We start from the raw sequence: 24,497 nt of genomic DNA, 5'->3' as shown, positions 1-24,497 counted from the left end.
ACCAAAGAAACTGACTGCTGAATATTTCAGCACGACAGAGTTTCCAGCAGATAAATGAGGCAATTCAAGCCCTGAGTAACGTCAGTGTACTAAAGCCAGATTGAGCATCCGGTATACTGTAGCTCTCAACTTATATACTATACTTTGCCTCAAATTCCTGCAAAGTCAAATATAAACACACTTTTATTGTGGATTACACTCTGTCAGAACTACAGAAAGTGTCCACAGAGTTCATTATTTGATTTTTGATTTTTTTATTTGCCACAATATTGATTTAATTGTGAAGTATGTAATTCCTGTGTCACTAGTGCCACCAAATGTAATTGAAAAAATAAAGATTGTGTTCCTGTCTTCCACTGGTCGTAAAAAATAGTCACGTCATTAGGTCACAGCCAGTGTTGCTGTGTCTGGCCCAACCAAAAGCATGAGTTTGGGAAACTAGTTAAGTTGACGTCTTTACGTGGGTGGTGTCAATACCTGTTGTACATCTTGATGCGTCCGTTTGAGTGAATGGGTTCTCCGTTTTTCAGCCAGGTGATCTGAGGGGATGGAAATCCCTCTGCCACGCACACGAAGCGGGCGGTACCAGCCCTGGGTCGAGTCACACTCTCCGGCCACTCCACCAGAGAGGGGGGAGCTACACAGAAATAACAACACAAATATATATACAGTAGGTACCATCTGAAGAGTAACTTTACATAACATGTTCTTACTGTTAACTTCAGCAGTTTAAAACAGTAAAAATATTAGAATATGTCTCTACCTAGCACAGTTATATTAGCAGCTGCAACAGTGTAGTTTCTCGTTCCGGGCGTAGTTGCACGACAGAAGTATATTCCAGCGTGCTGGGGCTTTACGTCGGATATAAGCAGGTTTCCGTTGCCGAGAACTTTCGTGTTGTAGACGTCAATAGACTTATGATCGGCGCGACTCCACGAGATGAGTGGACGAGGATTTCCTGTCGCCATGCACTCCAGCAAAGCGCTACTGTGAGTCGCTACAGTCAAATTCTGTGGCCCGGCAATGATACAAGGCCTCTGAGGGATTCTAGGAGATGAAGCTATTGAAAAATAAAGAGATTAGTTAGTGAAAGTTTTTTAATGTGTATAAACTTTTGACTGGCAGTGTACATGCTCTTGTGATCTGCACGGTTTGATCTTTGTCTTACCTGCGGTCACGGATAGTATTGCCTCCGTACTCCGGCGTCGGCTAGCAATATTGGTCGCCACACAGCGGTAACTACCAGCATCACTCGGTTCAACTCCCTGAATTTGCAAAATGCCACCGGGCAGCACTGTGATTCTAGATCAAAACAGACATGAAAAATATGTGTTGATTTTTTTTAACATCAAAAAATCTTTAATAACTTTCTTTGATATCTTTCTTTTTTACCAAAACACATTGAGGTTTAAAATTACATTGTTTACAATTATACAATCTAATTTTTTTGTCACTTTGCTACACATATACACTTTTGCTACAATTCTGTTATCATTTACAAATAAAAAAAATAAAAAAAAGTTAACCTAGGAGATATTAGGCAGAATATTAGCCTCAGTCACCATTCACTTTCATTGTCTGGAAAAAGATGCACTGAAAGTGAATAGTGACTGAGGCTAACATTCTGCCTAATATCTCCTTTTGTGTTCCACGGACTAAAGAAAGTCTTATGGCTTTGGAACAACATGAGTACATGAGGCTGAGTAAATTATTACAGAATTTTCATTGTTAGATGAATTATCCCTTTAAGCACTGATGGTGCTGCCTAAGGGATAGTTCACCCAAAAATGAAAGATTTTTAGAAGAATATCTCAGCTCACATCAATGCAACTGAATGGTGAACAGAACACAGAAAAAGCACATAAAGTCAGCATAAAAGTAATCCATATGACTCAAGTGGTTAAATCTGTGTCTTCAGAAGTGACATGATAGGTGTAGGTGAGAAACAGATCAATATTTAAGTCCTTTTTTCTATAATTCTCCACCTTTGAGCTGCCCCAACCAGTAGGTGACTGAATGTAAAAGTGAGTCACTTCTACACCACAATGTGGAAGTGAAAGTGAAAGTGTAGATTTTCACTTGCATTGTGAGGAATTACAGAGCTGAAATATTCTTCTAAAAATCTTCATTTGTGTTCTGTAGAAGAAAGAAAATCATTCACATCTGGGATGATATAAGGGTGAGTAAATGAGAGAATTTTCACTTTTGGGTGAACTATCCATTTAAAGAAAGTTGGTCGACCCTAAGTCCCTCCCTCTCTCCCCCCTCTGGTAAGTGGGCGGAGCCATACCTTTCAGTGGCCAGTGGTAAAGTGACTCTGTTAAACTCCCAAATAATGATTGGTGGGGGTGTGGCAATGATTTTACAGGTGAATCGGGCAACCGATCCCTCTGTCACCATGATAGATGAAGGCTGCTGCGTGAAGGCCGATATACCTGTGGAAAATTCACAATTAAAAAAATTACAATTAAATTTATGCTAGTCAGTGTAATATTAGCCTAATATATATATATATATATATATATATATATATATATATATATATATATATATATGATATATATGTACTGATATAGCTTGATATAACTCACTATTAAGAATAATGGTTAATACCAAAAACTAAATAAATAAATAAATAAAATCTAAAGTAAAAGTGAAATGTTCAGACATTACAGTACGTTAATTATTTTTGGTAAATTATCTTTGGATTATATTGTAAGTAGAAGACTTCTATAGGGATTTTTTTAAACCCTGTGCACAAGACCTGAGTTGCACAATGTGAGAGCGGCTGTTTTTATCAATGGACCAAACACATTTTTCTCTCTTTTACTGCATTTTATTTGCCTATAATTGAAATGCAGGACAAAGGGAAACATAAGGAACTTGGAAAAGATGGACAAAACAAGAGAGAATGTCAAAGAGTAAATGAAGAGAGGCAGAAGAAATGAGTGTGATGATGAGAGACGAGAAAGAGAGAGAGAGAGAAAGAGAGAGTTTAGTTTGGTTGTTGTTAGCTTTTACAGTCACACGTTCTCAGTGTCAGCAGAGACGAATGAGTCAAACTCAACCAAAAGCTTTAGATAAACACTGCCAACAAACACCTCACGCTAGCATAACACAAGCCTTTTGGTAACACTCCCTTGTGTGTGTAAAGCAGTCATCATTGTCTTTTTTTCTTCCATTTTAATTAACCCAAGATCAAACAAAACACTGAATTAGCAAGTTGCCCATCTTTACGTGAGTGTCAATGAGTTATTAACACACTGTCAATACCATCTAAACAGAGAGAGCTGACTAAACTTATCTTTCTCTCAAACACACACACAGGTTTCATCATGTTTATTGGTCATTCAGGAATCAAATCTGAAGCAACATTTTACTTACAATAAATCTTTCTGGAACAACCAAGACTGAAGCTTGTCGCTCAAGTAACTGTAAACCCTTCTGAGGTTTGAACCTACAACCTTTGGGTTACTCACTCAGATCTTTAACCACTACACTATGGCATCAGTCATGCCACTGGGGCCAGTTGCTTCTTTAATAATTAATTGCGCTCTCTGTTTACCCATAGTGATGCATGCAAAAAGAATGAAAAGGCCCTGAATCAAGACTTTACATCTTTAAATTGTGGTGTTTTCCTCACAAAACGGTATTGTATGGCTTCAGACGACTTGGAATATACCATAAGAGTCGCATGGACTACTTTTATGGTGCCTTTTTTGTCATTTTTGGAGCTGAACAGCACTCGTCCCCATTCACTTTCATGTAATAGAAAAGAGCAGCATGAACATAATTTACTTTAAAACATACTCTTTCCTTGTGTGTTCCAAAAAAGACAAATAATAATAATAATAATAATAATACAGGTTTGGAACAACATGAGGGTGAACAAATAATGACAAAACTTTCATTTCTCCCCTTATGAGTGATAATAATCAGTAAAACATACACACTGTAAACTGGCTGGTTTATGGTTGTACAGATTTTGAAAGGCATTAATGTTTGTGTAACTTGTCTAACTTCTACTATTTCATCACAGAGGCATCAGTGTTGCAGTGAGGGTCTGTTTTACCTCTCTGACCTTCTTGGACTCAGAGCCATAAAACCCCCAAAAGCCATTAAGATCTGCCCCTTCCTACCCCCTGATGTCCCCTCCCCTCTGCTGGGTATTAAAGAAGCCTCAGGTCAATAATTAGTTAACGGAAATCAATGAAACCTCTGCTATACATACAGACCTCAGCATAAATCTCATTTAAGGATGAAGATAAAAACAATAAAATCATAGCCTGAGGCCAGAGTGTTTTGGTACAAAGATAAAGATGAAGATAAGTAAATCAAATCACTGTCAGGAAGTATCTTCATAGATTTAAAGTAGGGAAGCACCGATACCACTTTTTCTCTTCTAATCTGATTCTGACACCTGAAATCTCAGTATCGGCCGATCCCGGTCCGATACCAGTGTTGTTTTTTTCATAATCAGTTTTGAATATCTATACTTCACTGTGTGATACTAATTGGGGTACTCTTTCATATATAAAGAAACACTATCCTCAAACTACACATTATTTCAACATAAATGTACAGCCTATTAAGATTAACGTTATTGTTAAATAGTCTACTGGATAATGTGGCAGCAAAATTAACAGTAATTCCAGTGAAAGTCTTCAGTAGAAAAGAAGCCAGTTTTCTTTGCACATTTTTTCTGGACTTTAAAGTAGTGATAGTTGTAAGATATCAGTCCACTTTTCATTCACAGTTCATTTTTGGAACCCAGTCAATTTTAATATTGTAATTTTTAAACAAATAACAATGATAATCATACATTTTTATTATTATTATTGACTTTTAGAATTGTATAACACAAGAGTAATATATCTCAGTCGTGCACCTTTAACTTTAAAACCCTCTGGCTTTTATTTTGACAGTCGGAACACTCCAGGGAGTCCTGTAAGTGTCTGTGTTTAGGCAAGTTCACTGTAGTTTAATTTGCTGCTTTTTTTTTAAATCTGGTGAAATGCTCCTCCGGTGCTGTTCTAAATGCATGTTATAAGCGAACCGAACTATTGAGCATCTGCATCTGAGATGTTGTTCGTGTGGACCACTCACATATTGCGCACAACTCTGAGTTCTCGAGCACATCAGCAGCCTGTGCGTGCTATGTATGTGTGTCAACAGAACCGCATCATTTACTAATGCGCTGCGCATGCATACTATATTTTTAATTATTAAACGCAGCCTTTTGCTATTCACAAAGCTATCGCTTCTCTTCAAGTGGCTTTGAATATAATACACGAATCATATGGACTTCATAAACTGTGCTTTTATGAATCTTTATGTCATTTTTGGAGCTTGACAGTAAGGAACATGGCTAACACACAGTATCGTATTTGGATTGGGCTTGTCAGACTGATACCTGATCTGTCTAAAAACGTCAGTATCAGAGCGATACCGATCCAGGTATCGAATCGGTGCATCCATAATTTAAACTACAGGTCCCTACTTCATTGAGCATACTGCAGACAGAGCAGGGTCAGAAATTAATGCCACAGAAAGTGACAAAAAAATTCAAAATATAGGGGCAACAATTTTTTATTTAGCCTTTATTTAACCAGGTTGGTCCCTTTGAGATTTTAATGCCTTTTACAAGAGAGACCTGGCCTAGAAAGGCAAATAAATATAGACAGTATACAGTATTAATACTACATAAATCAACAACATATAAGGCAACATATAAAGATGCAATAATAATAATTAAGGCCTAATTATACATATTATTGTATATAGCATGCATTGATGTTGATTGATGGCTCAGTGGGTAGTACTGTTGCCTCACAGCAAGAAGGTCCTGGGTTTGAGTCCTGGCTCAACTGGGTTTCCTCTGGGTGCTCTGGTTTCCCCCACAGTCCAAAGAGACATGCAGGTTAAGTTAATTCAAGACCCTAAATTGCCCGTAGGTGTGAGTGAGAGTGTGAATGTTTATGTCTGTGTGTGTTGCCCTGTGATGTCCTGGCCATTTCCCTTTCTTGTGATGCTCCACACTTCAGCTCAGTAAGTGGCGGTAATGCACTATAAACTGGATTATCGATAAACATCACATAAAGAAGAAATAATACTTTCTAGCCTGTGACAGCGCTATGGATCATGAAAAAATGTTTAACTAAATAGTACATAAATAAACAAGGGTGTTGATATCAGAGTTGTTGTTGTGTTCAGTCGATAGCTATATATGGCATTATCAGTGCTGTCTTGTTTGATACACAACAATAATATATTGGCCGGATAGCTAGCTGCCACTAGTCTAATAATACTTCCTAAAAGGCTGATTTCATAACTGTAATTCAGTTAGCTAACTGTGTGTATAACTTTGCCGAACTGCTTGCATTTTTAGCGATACGTACCTGATCCGATCGTCTAGATGTTGAACATAGGCTAAACAAAGAAAAATATTTAAAAGTTAATCATCGACATGAAGGAATTCTTTTCCCGATAAATATCGATATCACGTTATATCTGTGATTAATAGTTTTTGTTTAATGCGTTTAAAAACATTTACGTAATTAATGCAGTATCCGTTTTTTTTTTTTACTTCCTAAAATTTCACGCGATGGGAGAAAGGTGTCTCGAGTTGTTCCTGCCAGGCTACTCAGCCTTACAGGCTCCATATGGTTAGGATTAGGGTGGGGGCAGAGTTAGGGCATCTGCTGCCTCCCAAGAACAAACCCAGGCAATTTTGTACAATGAGCAAAACTTCACTAATGTTTTTCCCCACTTTCTGTTGCTAAAATTGGCATGTATCCATTTTCAGGAGGTCCATGCTCGACTCGACTACACATCCTAGCCCAAAAACTGATTGTGTGGAGCAGTGCATGCTTATTCATTACGCACAATGCATGCCACGGGCATAATAAACACGGGAGCGGATTTACTGTACGGAGAATGGAGACTTTACCCGCAAGTGGTGAACCGCATGCCGGATCTCTTCGGATTGCCCGAAAATGCTCACTCACTTTCATCTCAACCCGTTTCAAAAGCAAAACCACCGATGAGAGACCTAGCATGTGCACGATAGAGACTGAAGGACCTGGCCATTCAGCAAGATACAGCCAGGTATACATGTAGACTGAATGGCAGCCAGAGAAAATAATAGTTTTGAGATTTTAAACTTCAGCAAATTAAACTTCAGCATATATACAATATATTTTAAAGCTGTATGTATAGTGTCTAATAATGCACTGGTAATGTACACTTAAGTTTCAATAATAATTGACATGAACTGAATCTGCCCATTTGATTAAAAAGTCCACTTTAAAACGGCAGAAGATTTTGCCCCACTTTTAATTATAGCATGTCCACTGATTTTATGGCATGTATACATATACTTGTATCAAAGATTAATACATTAAAATGTGTCTAATTAACTCTATCCACAAAAACATGTACATATTTAAATATTTAAAATAAATGAAGACTAACCAATTTCTTGCAAGTTCATTGAGACAAAGTATAAAGCAAATATATTTATAAAAAAAATGTAATGTTTGCTGTAATGTATCAAGTACCATAATATAATCGCGATTAATAGCGATCAGAGAAAACGGTGCGATTAATTAGTTAAAATTGTTTAATTAAAACAATATATATATATATATATATATATATATAATATTGAAATAAAATATTTATATCCATTTAAACAAAACAATAGCAAACTTTACAACATTTGTCCCCCACAAATCTATTCTTTTAGTTTAGCAAATGATGAACTCATCTAGTTTGAGTCTGTTTGGCTGTGTAGTAGGGATGTGCGGTGCTAGTCGACACTGGAATTACTAGTCGATTAATATTTCCCCCCATTATACTGATCATCATTTTTACACATTTACGTTTGGCCTTATATTTTTACAGAGGCTGCGCTTAAATTACTGCAATATTAATGTTATATATTTTAAACAGAATTAATAATACAAATATTATTTTAAAAAGAGGATATCTGGAGCAGATACAAAGTTTAATTTCACCTCAGGCTGCGTGTGCTTCTTCCCTCTCTCACTCGCGGCGTGCGCAGGAAAATGTCCTCTCGCTAGACAAGCAAACTCAGCAAAGTAGCTATGAAATCACTTCGGTGATGGTGCGGGAATTGGATTTCCAAACGTTTGAAAGTCCTTAAGGATGTTTTCACATTTGAGTCTTCTTTACATCTGTGCATGCTTGTACGTTATTTTTCCGCTGTGCAGGCTTTTTTCAAGCGCAGGATAGTCGCCTCAGGTGAGTCAAGTCCCGTCTTTCACCGGACCATGTCGACGTGTTAATTTTGCTCATCAAAAAATGTATGCTTTTGAGTAAGTAGCCTAGAAAATTACTGCTTATTTTCAACGAGGTGCCGACTGCTTAACGGGTTAAACTATCTTTTATTCTGTGTGCATGTCATGTTTAGAATACATTAGGTTCATTTTAGGCTACACCACAGGCCTATTTTTTCTATCCTATGGCTACTTTTATTTTATTTAAATTTTTTTACATCATAACCGTTATTGGTAAACGTTCTTTACCGAACAGCTGTCATATTAGATCAATGGTTAATGCACGACTGCACATAGTAAAATACGCACAACTTTTCAGAGCATTTTTTTTCTCTCTCGTAGATTTGGCTTAGTCTACCTGTTAATTATTTTCAACAATGTTTTGACTGTTTTAATATGTTAAGTAACTTTTACATGGTGAATTCCGTTTAGAACAGGCTTTTAATGGTTGTTCCATTGGTCCTGCACTATTCATTCAATTGTTTTCAATAAATATGTCTGTTAAATATTCACTAAAGTTGATTCAGTGAATGCGTGTCATGTTCTATAATTAATGTACAATGATCAAAATGCAAGGCAAGCCCGTCGCCAATGAATGCCCCTTTTCAGTGGAATTTAGCTTCGGATTTGGAAGTGTTTTAAATGGGTCGCATAAACACATTTTTTTGACTGTTTTCTCTAGGTTGGTTTATTTTTAGACTAGTCGACTTCAAAATTTCCGTTTACACGTCAGTGAAATTAGTCATTCAGCACATTCCTACTGTGTAGTTGTGTGGGTAAAATCGCCACCCTGCAGCCTTATAAAAGGATCTGACAATCTGTCCTTTCCACAGACCTGACCTCTAACCTTTAACCTCAACAAATCCTGACCGGCAGTAAGCTCATCCCTGCTCAGGCATCTTGGGCCATCAAACACAAACCACCAGCATTACACACACAAACCAGTCACAAACCAGCACCACAGCAGAGCAACATTATAACTGGATGTGAAAGCGCTCACTTCAGTTTCATTTTGGTGATCTCTTCTTGAATTCCTTTCTCAATCTCTCAATCTCTCTGATAATATGTCTTTAAGAAGTTCTGAGGAATGCATTCAGGAAACACAGGTCTGTGGATCCGTACTCACAGGGTCATCGGACAGGTCAGAAAGGGAGAATGGTTCCCATGACAACAGTAAGAGCCTGATCTGCAACTCTAGGGCCACCATCTCTATTTCACTCCCAAAAAACCTTTTTTAAAAACAGCTTTTTACTGAGGGTGAAAGAGATCACTGCAAACCCATTTGCACTGCAAAAATGTTTGTTTTCTAATAAAAATATCTAAACATCCTTAACATAAAGATACATTTACTTGGGGCCTGGGTAGCTCAGCGAGTATTGATGCTGACTATCACCCCTGGAGTCGCAAGTTTGAATCCAGGGCATGCTGAGTGATTCCAGCCAGGTCTCCTAAGCAACCAAATTGGCCCAGTTACTAGGGAAGGTAGAGTCACATGGGGTAACCTCCTCGTGGTCGCGATTAAGTGGTTCTCGCTCTCAGCAGGGTGCGTGGTAAGTTGTGCATGGATCGTGGAGAGTAGCATGAGCCTCTCGTGCTGTGAGTCTCTGCGGTGTCATGCACAACAAGCCACGTGATACGATGTGCAGACTGACTGTCTCAGAAGCGGAGGCAACTGAGACTCATCCTCCGCCACCCGGATTGAGGTGAGTAACTGCACCACCACAAGGACCTACTAAGTTGTGGGAATTGGGCATTCCAAATTGGGAGAAAAGGGGATTAAAAAAAATAAAAATAAAAATACAAAAAGATACATTTACTTGACAATAAAACTTATTTTCAGGTAATATATCTTGAATTAATACTTTTTTCAGTCAAACCCGTCATTACTTCCTTTATTCTGCCTAACACAACAGAAGTTTGAACAATGCCGACACAGTTGTTTCCCATACAATGAAAGTGAATGGTGACTGAGGCTAACATTCTCACTAACATCTCCTTTTGTGTTTCACAGAAGAAAAAAAAGTCATACAGGTTTGGAACGACATGAGGATGGGTAAATGATGACAGAATTTTCATTTTTAAGTGAACTATTTCTTTAAGCGTGAATCCAACCAAATCTTTTTAGATTAATGCTTAAATCAAGTAATATATATATATATATATATATATATATATATATATATATATATATATATATATATATATATACATACACAGTACTGTGCAAAAGTTTTAGGCACTTGTGAAAAATGTTGCATAGTGAGGAGGTCTTCAAAGATAATGACATAAATAGTTTTCATTTATCAATTAACAACATACAAAGTCCAGTAAACATAAAAAAGCTAAATCAATATTTGGTGTGGCCACCTTTGCCTTCAAAACAGCACCAAAACTGGACACAGTTTTTCTTGGTTGTTGGCAGATAGGGTGTTCCAAGCTTTCTGTAATCCCAGATTGACTCAGTGTTCAGTGGGGGGCTTTGTGGGGGCCATGACATCTGTTGCAGGGCTCCCTGTTCTTCTTTTCTAATCTTTTCTATTTGCAAAAGTAATGTTTAGGAGTCTAACATTTATATTTCCTATTGACACACTAAAGCTGAAGATATAAATAACCATTTTAAGAAAAATGTTACATATAAAAACCGAAAGTTACGTATACGTTTCTCAGCTTCTGTTTATTCTGTTTCTGAAGCTTTTTCCACATTTAAAGGAGCAATATTTAGCATTGACATCAAGCGTTTAAAATGGGTACTGCAGTCCAAATTCAAAATATTGGATAGAGTTGTCTCCCCCGTCCCCTTCTCCCCAGACTCGAAGCTCATGCGGGTTGCTAGGTTGAGCACACGCAATAGGAACGAGCAAACTGACAATGGCAAGCGACGAGCCTTACACTGCAAGTTGATCAGCTAATGTATATGTTTACAATGTTTATTGTTTGCAAATTATAAACCAGCTCATGGGGATCTTTTATAACTCTGTCAATGTTAGCTAGAAGTATTGCTGTCTTCCATGGCTGCAGCACGCTGTGTTTGCCCGCTAACTTGTTTCAAATCTGACAACCCGGTGTGTCGAAATACTATTGGGAAATGGGCAGTGGGCGGGATCACACACGCCAAAACACAAACAGAAATTCCGGCCCGGAACGGACATTTCAAAGTAGAATATACTGGCTGTAGCATTGTTTTCAGAGAAGCCAGTATTTCAATTTAGCATGTTTCCTAAATCTCTAATAACATATTATGATCATTTTATGCTTTAGTACAGTAAATATATTACAAATTGTACCTTTAAATGCAAGTTTAATCTCCAAAAAAGAGACTAACAGGATTTTTGATATCATTTTACTGATAACAAAGGACATTAAAGTCAATAAGAAATCAAAATTGGCCCTATTTACTTTGTTAAATGGATAGTTCACCCAAAAATGAAATGTTGTTCCAAACCCATATGACTTTCTTTCTTCCGAAGAATACAAAAGTATATGTTTGGGAGAACGACTGCCTCAGTCAGCATTCACTTGCATTGTACGGAAAGATGCAATGAAAGTGAATACAAACTGTCTAACGTCTCCTTTTGTGTTCCACAGAAGAAAGTCATACAGGTTTCGAAACACATGAGGGTGAGCAAATGAAGACAGACTTTGAATTTTTGGCTTAACCATCTCTTTAATACATGTTCATGTTCTAATTGTACAAGATGCATCAGTGCACGTTAATCCAAAGGTGTTTGTCTTCATAATCCGCCTGTAAAACAACTGTCTGTCAGGTTAATAGCATCTTCAAAGTGCGTATTTCATGATGCTGTAATGGAAGAGGCCAGGTAATCCATTAATTCATCTTTAATGCGAAAGTAATTTGAGAAGTTTTAAGGTTTTATTAGCAGCTGCATTATTCAAAAGATGCCCAGCGAGTGCTGTGAATAAACAGTGTCCTGCTGTGCCCTGACCTGACCCGAACTTCTTTCTCCTTCCTTAAAGAAAAGACAGTGGGGGTAAAAAAAACCTTGTATGTGAACAGAAGGGAAGAATGCAAAGCCCAAAAGCTCTGCAGATCCTTCAAGAGTCCACCCAGCCAGCAGGCAAGTTACAACCCCAGACCGCTGGCCCCCTCTTCGGCTAATCAGAAGCCAGAATCAGGCCCTGTCCAGCCAATGAGAGGCCATACTCAGGACCTCTCCCCGTGCCCTTTAGCCTTTCAGCCTTGTGGGCAGTTGGAGTGGGGGTAAAGAGGCAGGAGACCCTTATCTGCCCTCTGAGCTCAGAAAACTGTCCCACCCACTCTAACATAGCACGGCTATTGTGTCTTATCTGATCCGCTGAACAGCAACAGGTCAAATGGTCAACCAGATTGCATTATTTGTAATCAAATAAATGTAGAGTAACACTACGTTCCAAAAACCTACCTGGACAGCATTTTAAAGGAACAGTTCACCCAAAAAAAAATAATTCTGTCATCTTTTCCTCACCCTCTTGTTGTTGCAAAAGACTTTCTTTCTTCTGTGGAGCACAAAAGCAGATGTTAGGCTGAATGACTCATCTCAGTCTCTGTCACCATTCATGTTCATTGTATGGGAAAAAAGATGTAATGAAAGTGAATAGTGATTGAGGCTAATATTCGGCCAAACATCTACTTTTGTGTTCCACAGAAAAGAAGAATGTCATGCTAAGGTGAACTATCGTTTTAAGGCATTCTAGGCAAGCATAAAACAATAGACACCTAAATTGTGTCCCAAATGACACATAATGCACTATGCACTTACAATATACACTATGCAATCAGACATGTAGTGTATGAAATTTCAAAGTGTAATATTGTTCCAAATGGAACACTTTACGGATTTTTACAACACGGAAGCGTTCGCCATTTAACAGCTGACGGAAGTGACATTTCAAATGCATGCGATATGCTGCTGCTAGCTTTAGCCAAGATTGAATCTCAAACAACGTATATATTCACATAGCGTTGGGTGATGGTAAAGCATTCAACTTAGATTTGTAAGGTGCTGTCCTTACTGAAGTTTCACTAGTTGCTTCATTCTCCATTGTTTACAGTTGTTGTGTCAGACCAGCAACACAGCCAGGTAACTCCGCCCCTTTCGCTACGAATGGCAAGCCGCGAGCGCTGAGTGCATGAAGTGTCCAAAATTCCACACTCTATTTTGACGGTTGAAGAATTGTATCATCCGGGTACTCATAGTACACTTTTTTTGTTGCATTTTCAGAGTTAACATACTACTCTCACTATTTACACTACAAAATTATGTAGAATAGTGCAGTGATGTGCAGTTTGGGACGCATATCTAGTTTTTCCAAGATGGTGGACTGAGTGAGAGAAATGTATATTATAAAACATAATTCATTGAATAGAAATCAACCACAAATCGTTTAATGGAATTACCAATGGAATTATTAATGGCAGCTCATTATGTCTTGGAACAAAGTTCTCCTGGACTTAGTAGTAGGGTATATTAGGACTGGATCATGGCAGTTAATATGGATGGGATATTTAAATGCACAAGAGTGAACTCCAGAAATCAGGCCTTTATATCCAAAGAGATGAGCTGACTTATGGTGGCATGTTTTTATCTGTTATTAGTGAGAATTTTTTGCTCCTCTGTGCTGTTTCCTTGCACACAGCCTGCTAGGCTACTTAAAGCAACCTATGACCTTTTCTGACTGCCACTCATGGAAACTATGGAAACCTTTCACATGCCACACTGCGAGCTGAAGCAATTTTGTCCCTTGAAATTCCTCAAACATTTCTTTTCAAACTCAAATGCTGCACATTTGTCTTTCTCTTTATTCTGGTTATTACCAACCTAAAGGCCAGTGGTGTCACCTAGCAACTATAGGTGAAAAAACATAATTTAAAGAATAAATAGCCTATAACTTTTGCCCCTGGGTAGTGTTTGTGTTTTGAACAAACCCTTAACTCTAAGTATTCAACTTTGGCATGTTACTTACACAGTTTGTGCAATGGACATGAACGATACCTCAAACCAAACCGGCTTGTTGAGGAGACGTGTGCTATTACTTTTTTTATGCCTTGTGTGTGATTAAACGTGTGAAGACTTACATTAAAAGAGGGACCTATCTTGACACCGGAATATCATAGAGACCTGGGGTGGACTTTATTGACTTGGGCCAGTCAGAACACTGGAAACCACATAGCAACGTGCTAAAAACAATTAGAAAGCCTTAGCAACTGCAACAATGCCCTGGCAACCACAAACAACACCCTAGTATTATGGCCAGGAGTTTTGCACAGACACTGAACAGATAAATTCTAATTGGAATAGACTAACTCTAGACCAAACCCTAACCTTACCCCTAAAAGAGAACTTTTTGCATTTTTAGAATACAAAAACATTATAAAACATCATTATTATTATTTATTACATTTTTTTGAAATAGATTACTTTTGAGGACATCCCCAAAACAGATTTGTGGTTCTCAACTACCGAGACCACAAAAATATAAGATGTTTGTTTTTTCGAGATTGTTGGACAGGATTGTGACAGGCCTAAAATACTGTACAGATGATGTGATAAATAAAGGTCCTAAAAGGTCCTGTAAAAGGTCCTAAATTCCCTAACTGAATGTAAAAGCTGTTGAAACAGTGTTTGTGAGGCTGTATGTAGAGGCAGGGTCAGAGATGATGTCAAAGGTGGCCTTCCTAAACAGTTTAAAATTAGGAACACGCCTGAGTTTGCGCCTCACGCGTGGTTGTTTTGAGGGCCGGTGTTGGGAAATGGCCCCTCTTTCAGGGTCCCTGAGGGCCTCTAATGTGTTCCTAGAATTCCTGGAATTGCCACAGGGACATCAAAATTATCTTTTCTTTTCTATTGTGGTTGTCTGATGTGAGAATAGATTGATTACTAGATTCGTACATTTTCTGAAGTAAAAGTGAGCGGTACAATGCTAGGGTAGTTGACAGGGTGTTGCTTTATGGTTGTTTGGGTCTTCTGGATGGTTGCTAGGGTGTTGCTAAATGGTTTCTAGCAGGTAATGGGTGGCAAAATAGGCCTGGTTGCTTACTTGTCCAAGTCAAAAGAGCCCACCCCCAGGTCACTATGATATTCTGCCTGGTCTCTATGGCTCGTGTCTTTCCTTCAATGTAAATTCATGGGATTTTTTGCCAACTTTATCATCCGCCTGTCAAAAACTGTTAATATGATCACTTAGATACCTAATAGCACACCTTTGAGGTTTCATTCATGTATCATATAACACTGAGGTTTAAAACTTAGGGTTCGGGGTTTGTTTAAACGACTTACCCTAAGTATAAGCAATAGTAAGAGAATGGGGAAAAACGATAGAAGTCTATGGAATGTCCTCATTTACATAGCAAAGTAAACGCGTGTTAGTGAGAGAGAAACGCAAAGGGAAAAAGGTCTAAACATAAGGAAGGAACCATCAATCTTACCATCACAAACATACACAAACTCAAACAAATGCACAACAACCCAAAGCAAACACACACTTACATTAAAACCCATTCACAACATCTGCCAACAAGCAGCGTTAAAAAATGCAAGCATGATGAGAACAGAGAGTGTTGACTGTGTCACCTTTATCATCACATAACGGTGCTAAAACGCCAGTGAATAAATAAACACTCTGACCTCTGGAATCTCTACTTCAGTCTTTCACTACTGAACTGATTTTTTAAAGTCATTAAACTAAACGCTAAGCAAACTTGAGCAAAACCCTACATCATCTTCAGTTCAGTCTCATTTGCATAATTGCCCTTCCATCGGTGCAAAGCGCCAGCTGGCCTGTCCAGCTCACTTTGGCCAAACAAATGCCCCTTAAAGGAATCCCCTGCTTTGGCCGGGGCAGTTGGGGGCAGATGGAACACAAGGACACTGAGAGAAAAAGCTTTTCATGAATTCTGCAGACTAGCCAAGCAGAAAGCCATCGCATGGAGACCACCAGCTCGACTTCTGCAATAAAATCAGGCATTCAGGATGAGAGTATGCAGTTTACAACTATGAGTGCATGTGTGCATGTGTTTTCATGTTTATGCATGCAGAATGGCTGTGCGAATTCGCTAAAATCTCAATACTTTTTAGCTGTTAATGTTATTCAATATATATCTCAATATGTATGTGTAATATATGATATAAAATGCCTTACAAGGGTGATTATTTTAAATTAAAGGAACTGTCATTTCGACTAAATAGTCACTGTTGCCAGGTAGATTCAAACTGTTTAATGCAAGAATTCAGTATAGCCTAGTAAAAATCTAGTGAAAAAATTTTCAATGCTCTTTTTACTAAAAGAACACAAGGATGACTTACAAATAAATAAATAAACATAAAATCTCTGCATGCCATTTTTTATATATTAAAATACTTAAGAATAAATGTAGGTAAATATTGTTTATGATGTATTGTTATACTAGTGCATATAAATGAAAATGTATATTTTCAATATATATATATATATATTTTCTGTGATTTTTGGAGCTTCAAAAGAGAAATCTCCATTCACTTGCATTTTAAGGACCTTCTGAGCTTAGATATTTTTCTGTTTTTCTTCAAATGTGTTCTGGTGAAGATAGAAAGTCATACTACACACCTGGGATATCATGAGGGTGAGTAAATGAGAGAATTTTCAATTTTGGGTGAACTATCCCTTTAAAACATCTCAATTTTAACCCTCTCACATTTGCGAGTTGTAAAACAAAGATCGCGAAACTTGTCTAATGACATGGTCTTCAGAAAACTTAATGGCCAAATAAAAATGACATTAAAATATTCACGTTGTTAAATATATCATAAACATTTTTATATATTGCCCAATATTCAGAGGCAATACCCCCCACAATTCCCTCAATTGTGCTTGTGTTGTGCTTTTTCACATTAGTTCCCAGGTGTCTGCAAATTTTATGAGCTCTGAGAGAGTCCGTAGGGTGAGTCTAAATGTCCCTTTAAAACCAGCCTGTTAAAACACTTGCTGTCTTTACTATCTCTTTCACTTCATAACACAAAACTTGATTCCCAATAAAACCTCTCTGTAAAATCACAATCTGTAGTGCTCTTGTAGAGAATGGGAAGGCAGTTAATTGTCATGTTTTGTCACTCTCAAACATTTGTTTCCTACCTCCCCTCAGTTTCCTCAGAGCTGTTACGCAATAAGATGCTCATTAGATCTTATACAACAACTTCACCCCCCAACCTGACAACGACCGTTAGCTCGCATACACCTGCAAAGCGTCTATACATCGCTTCAACATCACCCCAAAAACTACTACACATTCTATCAGAGTGTCTATTTAAACATCCTGAATGTTTTTTGCATGTTTGTTTGTATATGCACATACAAAAATTGTTATTGCTCAGAAGTTGCTCTTTCATAGCTCAGGAGACTTAATGGAGTGGTGTATTTTTTATGTATCAACTTCATCTCAGATGTTTCTCCTAAACTTCCACTGGAGATTTAAGAAATAGACTCAATTGTTAAAATAGAGTAAGATTATAGAGCTATAAAAATAATGTGGATGTGGAATGAATTTGATTTCTGACTTTGAGTGCAGACTTTGCTGAAGAAAACTCCAATCACTTCCTGTGCTAGTGTTTGCCAAAGAGCTTGAGTTTTGCTCTGAAAAAGAGAACGCACAGGAAAGACAGCACATGCTTTTGTCCTGAAGCGGCGCAGCATGACGCATGGCCTCAGGATAGGAGAGGACCTTTAAAAGCCTCTGCCCTTGTCAAACCTTCCCCTCAATATACCCCTCACACACACAGGAACAATCGCTCTTGGTCAGGAGGTGCTGATATAAAGGCTCTGCTCTGTGAAAAGGGGTCATAGGCTCTTTAACACTGGGGCACTAGTGTCCTCTGCAAACTTAGGTTTTCAAACCTGCCGGGCTTCATTTGCACACCAATGGATGCATTCTCACACACCCGTGACCACAGAGACCCCAGAGACCCTTCCCCCTCACAGAGGTAGAAAAGACCCACTGATGGATTCTTCTGTTTGATCTACTGCCACATTTTAAAACAAACATTGCTGAACAGATATCAAATCACTATCTATCGATCGATCGGTCGGTCGGTCGGTCGGTCGGTCGGTCGGTCGGTCTGCCTGCCTGCCTGCCTGCCTGTCAGTCAGTCAGTCAGTCAGTCAGTCAGTCAGTCAGTCAGTCAGTCAGTCAGTCAGTCAGTCTGTCTATCTGTCTGTCTGTCTATCCACAGTTGTTTCTTTCTTTCTTTCTATCTATCTGTCTATCTATCTATCTATCTATCTATCTATCTGTCTGTCTGACTGACTGACTGTCTGTCTATCTCTCTATCTATCTATCTATCTATCTATCTGTCTGTCTGTCTGTCTGTCTATCCACAGTTGTTTCTTTCTTTCTTTCTATCTATCTATCTATCTGTCTGTCTGTCTATCAAACTATCTGTCTATCAAACTATCTATCTATCTGTCTGTCTGACTGTCTGTCTGTCCGTCTGTCTCTCTATTTATCTCTCTATCTATCTATCTGTCTGTCTATCAATCTATCTATATATCTGTCTGTCTGTCTGTCTCTCTCTCTATCTATCTATCTATCTAGCTGTCTGTCTGTCTGTCTGTCTATCAATCTATCTATATATCTGTCTGTCTGACTGTCTGTCTGTCTCTCTATTTATCTATCTATCTATCTATCTCATGTCGTCTTGACCTTTACATTAACCACTCATGACAACTGCTGTAATGATTACGACCACCTGTTGCTGTTCTCTGTCCATTAATTCTGCTGTAGGACACCTGACAGTGCAGTAAATAATGAGCCCCATCCATCACATGGCACTTCCTCTAGGTATCAACATATCTGTCAGGAATTCTTCAGAGCCAGATTCCACTGTTCAGCCAGAACACACACACTCATACTCCTCAAATAAATGCTCCAACTAGAACCAAAAAGGTTTCAGTCTGATGTCACATAGGAGAACCTTTACAAATAAAGAACTTTATTTACTTACGCTAATTAGAAAACTATCTATCTATCTATCTATCTATCTATCTATCTAACTATCTATCTATCTATCTATCTATCTAACTATCTATCTATCTATCTATCTATCTATTATCTATCTATCTATTATCTAACTATCTGTCTAACTATCTAGCTATCTAACTATCTATCTATCTATCTATCTATCTATTATCTATCTATCTATTATCTAACTATCTATCTATCTATCTATTATCTAACTATCTGTCTATCTAACTATCTATCTATCTATCTATTATCTATCTATCTTTCTATCTATCTATCTATTATCTATCTATCTATCTAACTATCTATCTATCTATCTATCTATTATCTATCTATCTATCTATCTATCTATCTATCATCTATCTATCTAACTATCTATCTATCTATCTATCTATTATCTAACTATCTATCTATCTATATATCTATCTATCTATCTAACTATCTGTCTATCTATCTATCTATCTATCTATCTATCTATCTATCTATCTAACTATCTATCTATCTATCTCATGTCGTCTTGACCTTTACATTAACCACTCATGACAACTGCTGTAATGATTACGACCAACTGTTGCTGTTCTCTGTCCATTAATTCTGTTGTAGGACACCTGACAGTGCAGTAAATAATGAGCCCCATCCATCACATGGCACTTCCTCTAGGTATCAACATATCTGTCAGGAATTCTTCAGAGCCAGATTCCACTGTTCAGCCAGAACACACACACTCATACTCCTCAAATAAATGCTCCAACTAGAACCAAAAATGTTTCAGTCTGATGTCACATAGGAGAACCTTTATGAATAAAGAACTTTATTTACTTACGATAATTAGAAAACCATCTATTTACTGGTGCATTAAAGAACCCAGAAACCAAAACACAGATCTGAAGAACCTATAATGGAACATCAAGAACTTTTTAAAAAGAACAGTTTGCACAGAAATTACAATTCTGTCATCATTTTCTCACTCTTATGCGAATGGCACATGAAAGGTACAGCATAGGATACTTGGAATATAGCACACAAGTCCTATGGGTTACTTAAATGATACTTTTATGGTGCTATGTCATTTTTGGAGATCAACAGCCCCAGTCCCCATTCACTTTGATTGTATGGAAAAAAGCCCCCAGGATATTCTGCTAAACATCTCCTTTTAAGTTCCACGGAAGATAGGAAGTCATACACGTTTGAAACGACATGACGGATGAGTAAATAAGGACAGAACTTTTATTTTTGGGTGAATTGTTCCTCCAAAGAACCATATAGCAAACCCAAGAACCCTATACAGAAAATGGTTTGAAGGACCATTGAAGAACCTTTATTTTTAACCTCTGTAACCTGCTTGACCTGCATAAACAAACTACAACTTCTCTACACATTAAGTGTTAAAGCTCTGTGTTTCCTCTCTGATGTCACTGTAGGTTGAGTAGAGGAGTTGATTTAATCACAAAGGACATTTGAGTAACACCAACACACATTAGGTGCCATCATTGGGTGTCGTTGCTCAAGGGAATTTGGTGGTAGGGCACGTTTAGGGCCACTTAAAGAGCATATTACTCCTAACGAAACTTACTTGCGATAGTCAGATGAGCTCTTTGGCTCAGAATAGATCCATATTTGTTCTGGGCAAGGCACTGGTAGAACCCTTCATCTGATTTGTCTTTTCGACTCTCCACCTCCGAGATGAACAACGACCCGTTGGTGAGCAGGTAAACACGCTCCGACTCGGTGAGCGTCACTCTGTTTTTTAGCCACCGGATGCCGATTGGAGCCTCGCCATGCACCTGGCAGTCCAAAATGACAGTGTCTCTCCTCATCACGGTCACATCATGAGGCTCTTTTATGAAAAACAATTCGCTAAAACACATCACACCTGCAGAGAGAGGCAAGACAGAGAAAAAAAGTGAGTGACACAATAAAGTTACAGTGGTTTAAATGTAAAGTTAAGGTGGTCAGTTTTCTATTTCCTTTCGGTGGGACTGTAAAACTCTGTGTGCGGCTCTCAGATGGCAGGTGAAATCTAGCAGCTGGTTGGATTTCTGAGTTCTGTAATCATATTTGACTGGATGGATTACTCCCCATAATCCCCTTATTCATGGCTCATAAAGTCAGAGGCGACTCCTCGGCTTGATCTTTCTCTACAGAAGAGCTTTAACATAATTCCCAGCATGAAATTCAAAAGATATTTAGCAGCCCACCATGACAAGAGCTTCCAAAAAAGAAGAGCAACAAGAAAAGAAAAAGAGAGACATCAAAGTAGAATAACAACGGATTTTAAATGGCTTATAAAAGAAACACTTATTTCTGGAGAAACAATGACAAAATTAAGCATGGCATAGAAATGAAGCTTACACTGAAACCCAGCAAACACAGAACGTTACCTTAACGTTAGTATATGGTTTCCATTTGGTTATTTTTTGGGAACCAAATACTAACATTCTGTGGATGTTTTTTAGGTTTTATTTTTTATAACCATAAACTAACTTTCCCAGGATTTTTTTTGCGTGACAACCTAATAAGAATACATAGAATTAATACTTACTGTTAGCTAATGTAAATGACAAAATAATTTAATAATCTAAACTAACCATAACAATTAATTTTGTTTATGCAACCCAATGTATACCAGTTTAATTAATAATATTTGACTTCAATGACACTAATTGATTTAGATGTTACCACACACACATTTTAGCACATGTTAGGTTACCTGACATTATGCTTGGTTTAGTGTAACATCAATATTTCATCTTCATTCCAGTATGAATATATAAGAAAATATTTAAATTATAAATGTATTTAAATAAAAGTGTCACGTCATTTCTGACTAATTGAATAGTCTGTAAAAAAGTAAAGAATTACTAACTACTAATTACATCTTCTACAGTGTAATTAGATTACTGTACTAATTACTCTGTCTTGAAAAGTAATTGCATTACTTATTACTAATTACTTTCTAAAACCCTTATCAACCTCGACCAGATGAAAAATACAAGGATAGACATGAATCTGTGCTTTTAATTCTTTCAAATAAATCATTAAAAAAAACAAATTAATTATTAATGAACTAGCCAAAGAATTTAAGGGGACAGCGTTAAATTAGAAAACATATATTTTAACATTAGTCTTTAAATTTCTATTTTAAATTCACTATTGTTTTATATAGAATTGTTCTATAGTCTATACATTATTTAATGCAATTACATCAGAAGTAACTGTAATTAAATTACTAACTAATTAAGAGTAATCCCTTACTTTATTTTTAATGACAAAGTAATTGAATTACAGTAATTAATTACTTAGTAATACATTACACCCAACACTGAATATAAGTATGTTTATAAGAGTTATAAAGTCTCTTCATGAAAGAACAAACAGTCAGAAAGTGAACACATTGTGATGAGATGAATCATTTTTCATCTCAATGAGGAGCTTTGATCAATATTTTCCACGGGTGTGTATGTGTTGTGAAATCTGTTCTTCTTACATATATAGTCAAATATAATGTAGAAAGGTTTTACATCTAAAAAGAAACCATGTTTATTTATTCCTGTTTGTCTGTTGATGACAAAACCTGAGATTAAATCACTTATTAGTCAAAATGTATACATCAAACTTATTCCACAGCAAAAACATGCAAATGTGACACTCTCACTTACCTGTGAAAGACAGAAATACTGCAAAAAACAGCAAACGCTGGTATAATTCCTTGTTAAAAGATGCCATTTATTCTACTATTCCGAGCATGCCTGAATCCGTGGTTTGCGGACTCGAGTTCCACACTAACCTGATGTTGAACTGAAGCGCGCTCACTGCTGACCGCTGCGCGCGCACTACTTTACGCAGCCTCTGCGCGGATGCGCATCTCCCACACAGCGCGCGTTCGTCAGAGTGGAAGAGAATCCTCCGCCAGCGGAGGGTTCGAGAGCTGGACTGTGACGTCACAGTGGTCCAACTTTTCTGAAAACAGATGTGTGGTTTTATTTTCATGAGCAGATATTTTAAACGCTGAGAACCTAAATGGCAGGTATTCCTCTGATATATTTGGAAGTGATCATTTAAAATGTTTTTTTTCTGTGTTTTTCAGTCAGTTCAATTTACATAATAGCCTATACTGACCTATTACTACTACCACTGCTACTACTCTGCTACTAATACTATGATTTGATTCGAATAGTAATAATAATAATAATAATAATTATATATATATATATATATATATATATATATATATATATATATATATATATATATATATATATATATATATATATATTATTATTATTATTATTATTATTATTATTATTTATTTATTTTTTTTTATTTTTTTTTACTTTATTAAAGCACAATAATGAACTTTCTGTGTTGGTGAATGTTAACATGTCATCTTTATTACACTCAACAACAACAAAAAATCATTTTAATATTAACAAATTTCAATTTTATAACAAAATTTTCAACTGAATTGAGTAATCTTTAACAACATAAAATAAAATAAAAACTAAATGAAGTTTAATAAATTTACTTTTGTTAAAAAAAATACACAAATCAATTTGATGTAGCATAACTGTGTTATTAAATCAATGTGTAAATTCTTAAAAAATAGGCAAAAAATATATTTTGGGTGTTTGATCTACACTGTGCAATTTAATTTTGTTGATGATCAGTTTTTTTCATCCATATCGATTATAAATATTTTTTGACCAAAACTTACACTAATGCTCAGTCACTCAAAATATACAGGCCACAACAGACATAAACATAAAGGATATCTGAGTTAAAGCATTTTTTACTCTAATATAGCATTTATTACTATTTCTATTTGTTGCATTTGTGTTTATTGTTTTATATGACATCAAGACTCAGGTGGCATTGTGATTATCAATTGTATATCCTATTTGTGGCACATCATTATATCCTATATGTCACATCATTGCTGATTTAGCCATCTCACCTGAATTAAAATGCTCTAGGCCCACAAAATGAGAGTTAATATATCTGTACCTGTTTATTATGACACTAGAAAATGTTTACATGCTTTCAGTTATTTGTTCTCTCATCTATTTTTTTACATGATGGTATTGCTTTACATGGTACGTAAAGTTTACATGGATTGTTCTCTTGTTTATGGCATGCTTAAGTTGCTTCATTGTTGTCCTGTGCCTGTGACAATGGTTTGATCTTATATGAGGTTTGCTGTTGCTCATTTT

At 36.9% G+C, this 24,497-nt stretch overlaps 1 protein-coding gene across 1 annotated transcript in view; it reads right to left on the bottom strand.

Moving 5' to 3' along the window:
• The window catches only part of LOC127417113 (protogenin A-like), a 48,759-nt gene extending 25,712 nt beyond the window's left edge, over positions 1 to 23,047 (bottom strand). The window contains exons 1-6 of the mRNA XM_051656822.1: positions 22,947 to 23,047; positions 20,861 to 21,160; positions 2,291 to 2,435; positions 1,169 to 1,302; positions 764 to 1,060; positions 478 to 637 (exon numbers count right to left, since the gene is read on the bottom strand). Coding sequence (XP_051512782.1) covers positions 478 to 637; positions 764 to 1,060; positions 1,169 to 1,302; positions 2,291 to 2,435; positions 20,861 to 21,160; positions 22,947 to 23,013 — 1,103 coding nt within the window. The 5' untranslated portion in view covers positions 23,014 to 23,047. The remainder of the gene's footprint in view (positions 1 to 477; positions 638 to 763; positions 1,061 to 1,168; positions 1,303 to 2,290; positions 2,436 to 20,860; positions 21,161 to 22,946) is intronic.
• Between the last annotated feature and the right edge of the window lie 1,450 nt (positions 23,048 to 24,497).

Source organism: Myxocyprinus asiaticus, chromosome 26 (assembly GCF_019703515.2).
Source record: "Myxocyprinus asiaticus isolate MX2 ecotype Aquarium Trade chromosome 26, UBuf_Myxa_2, whole genome shotgun sequence".
Lineage (NCBI taxonomy): Eukaryota > Metazoa > Chordata > Actinopteri > Cypriniformes > Catostomidae > Myxocyprinus > Myxocyprinus asiaticus.
This window is presented reverse-complemented; position numbering and strand designations above follow the sequence as displayed.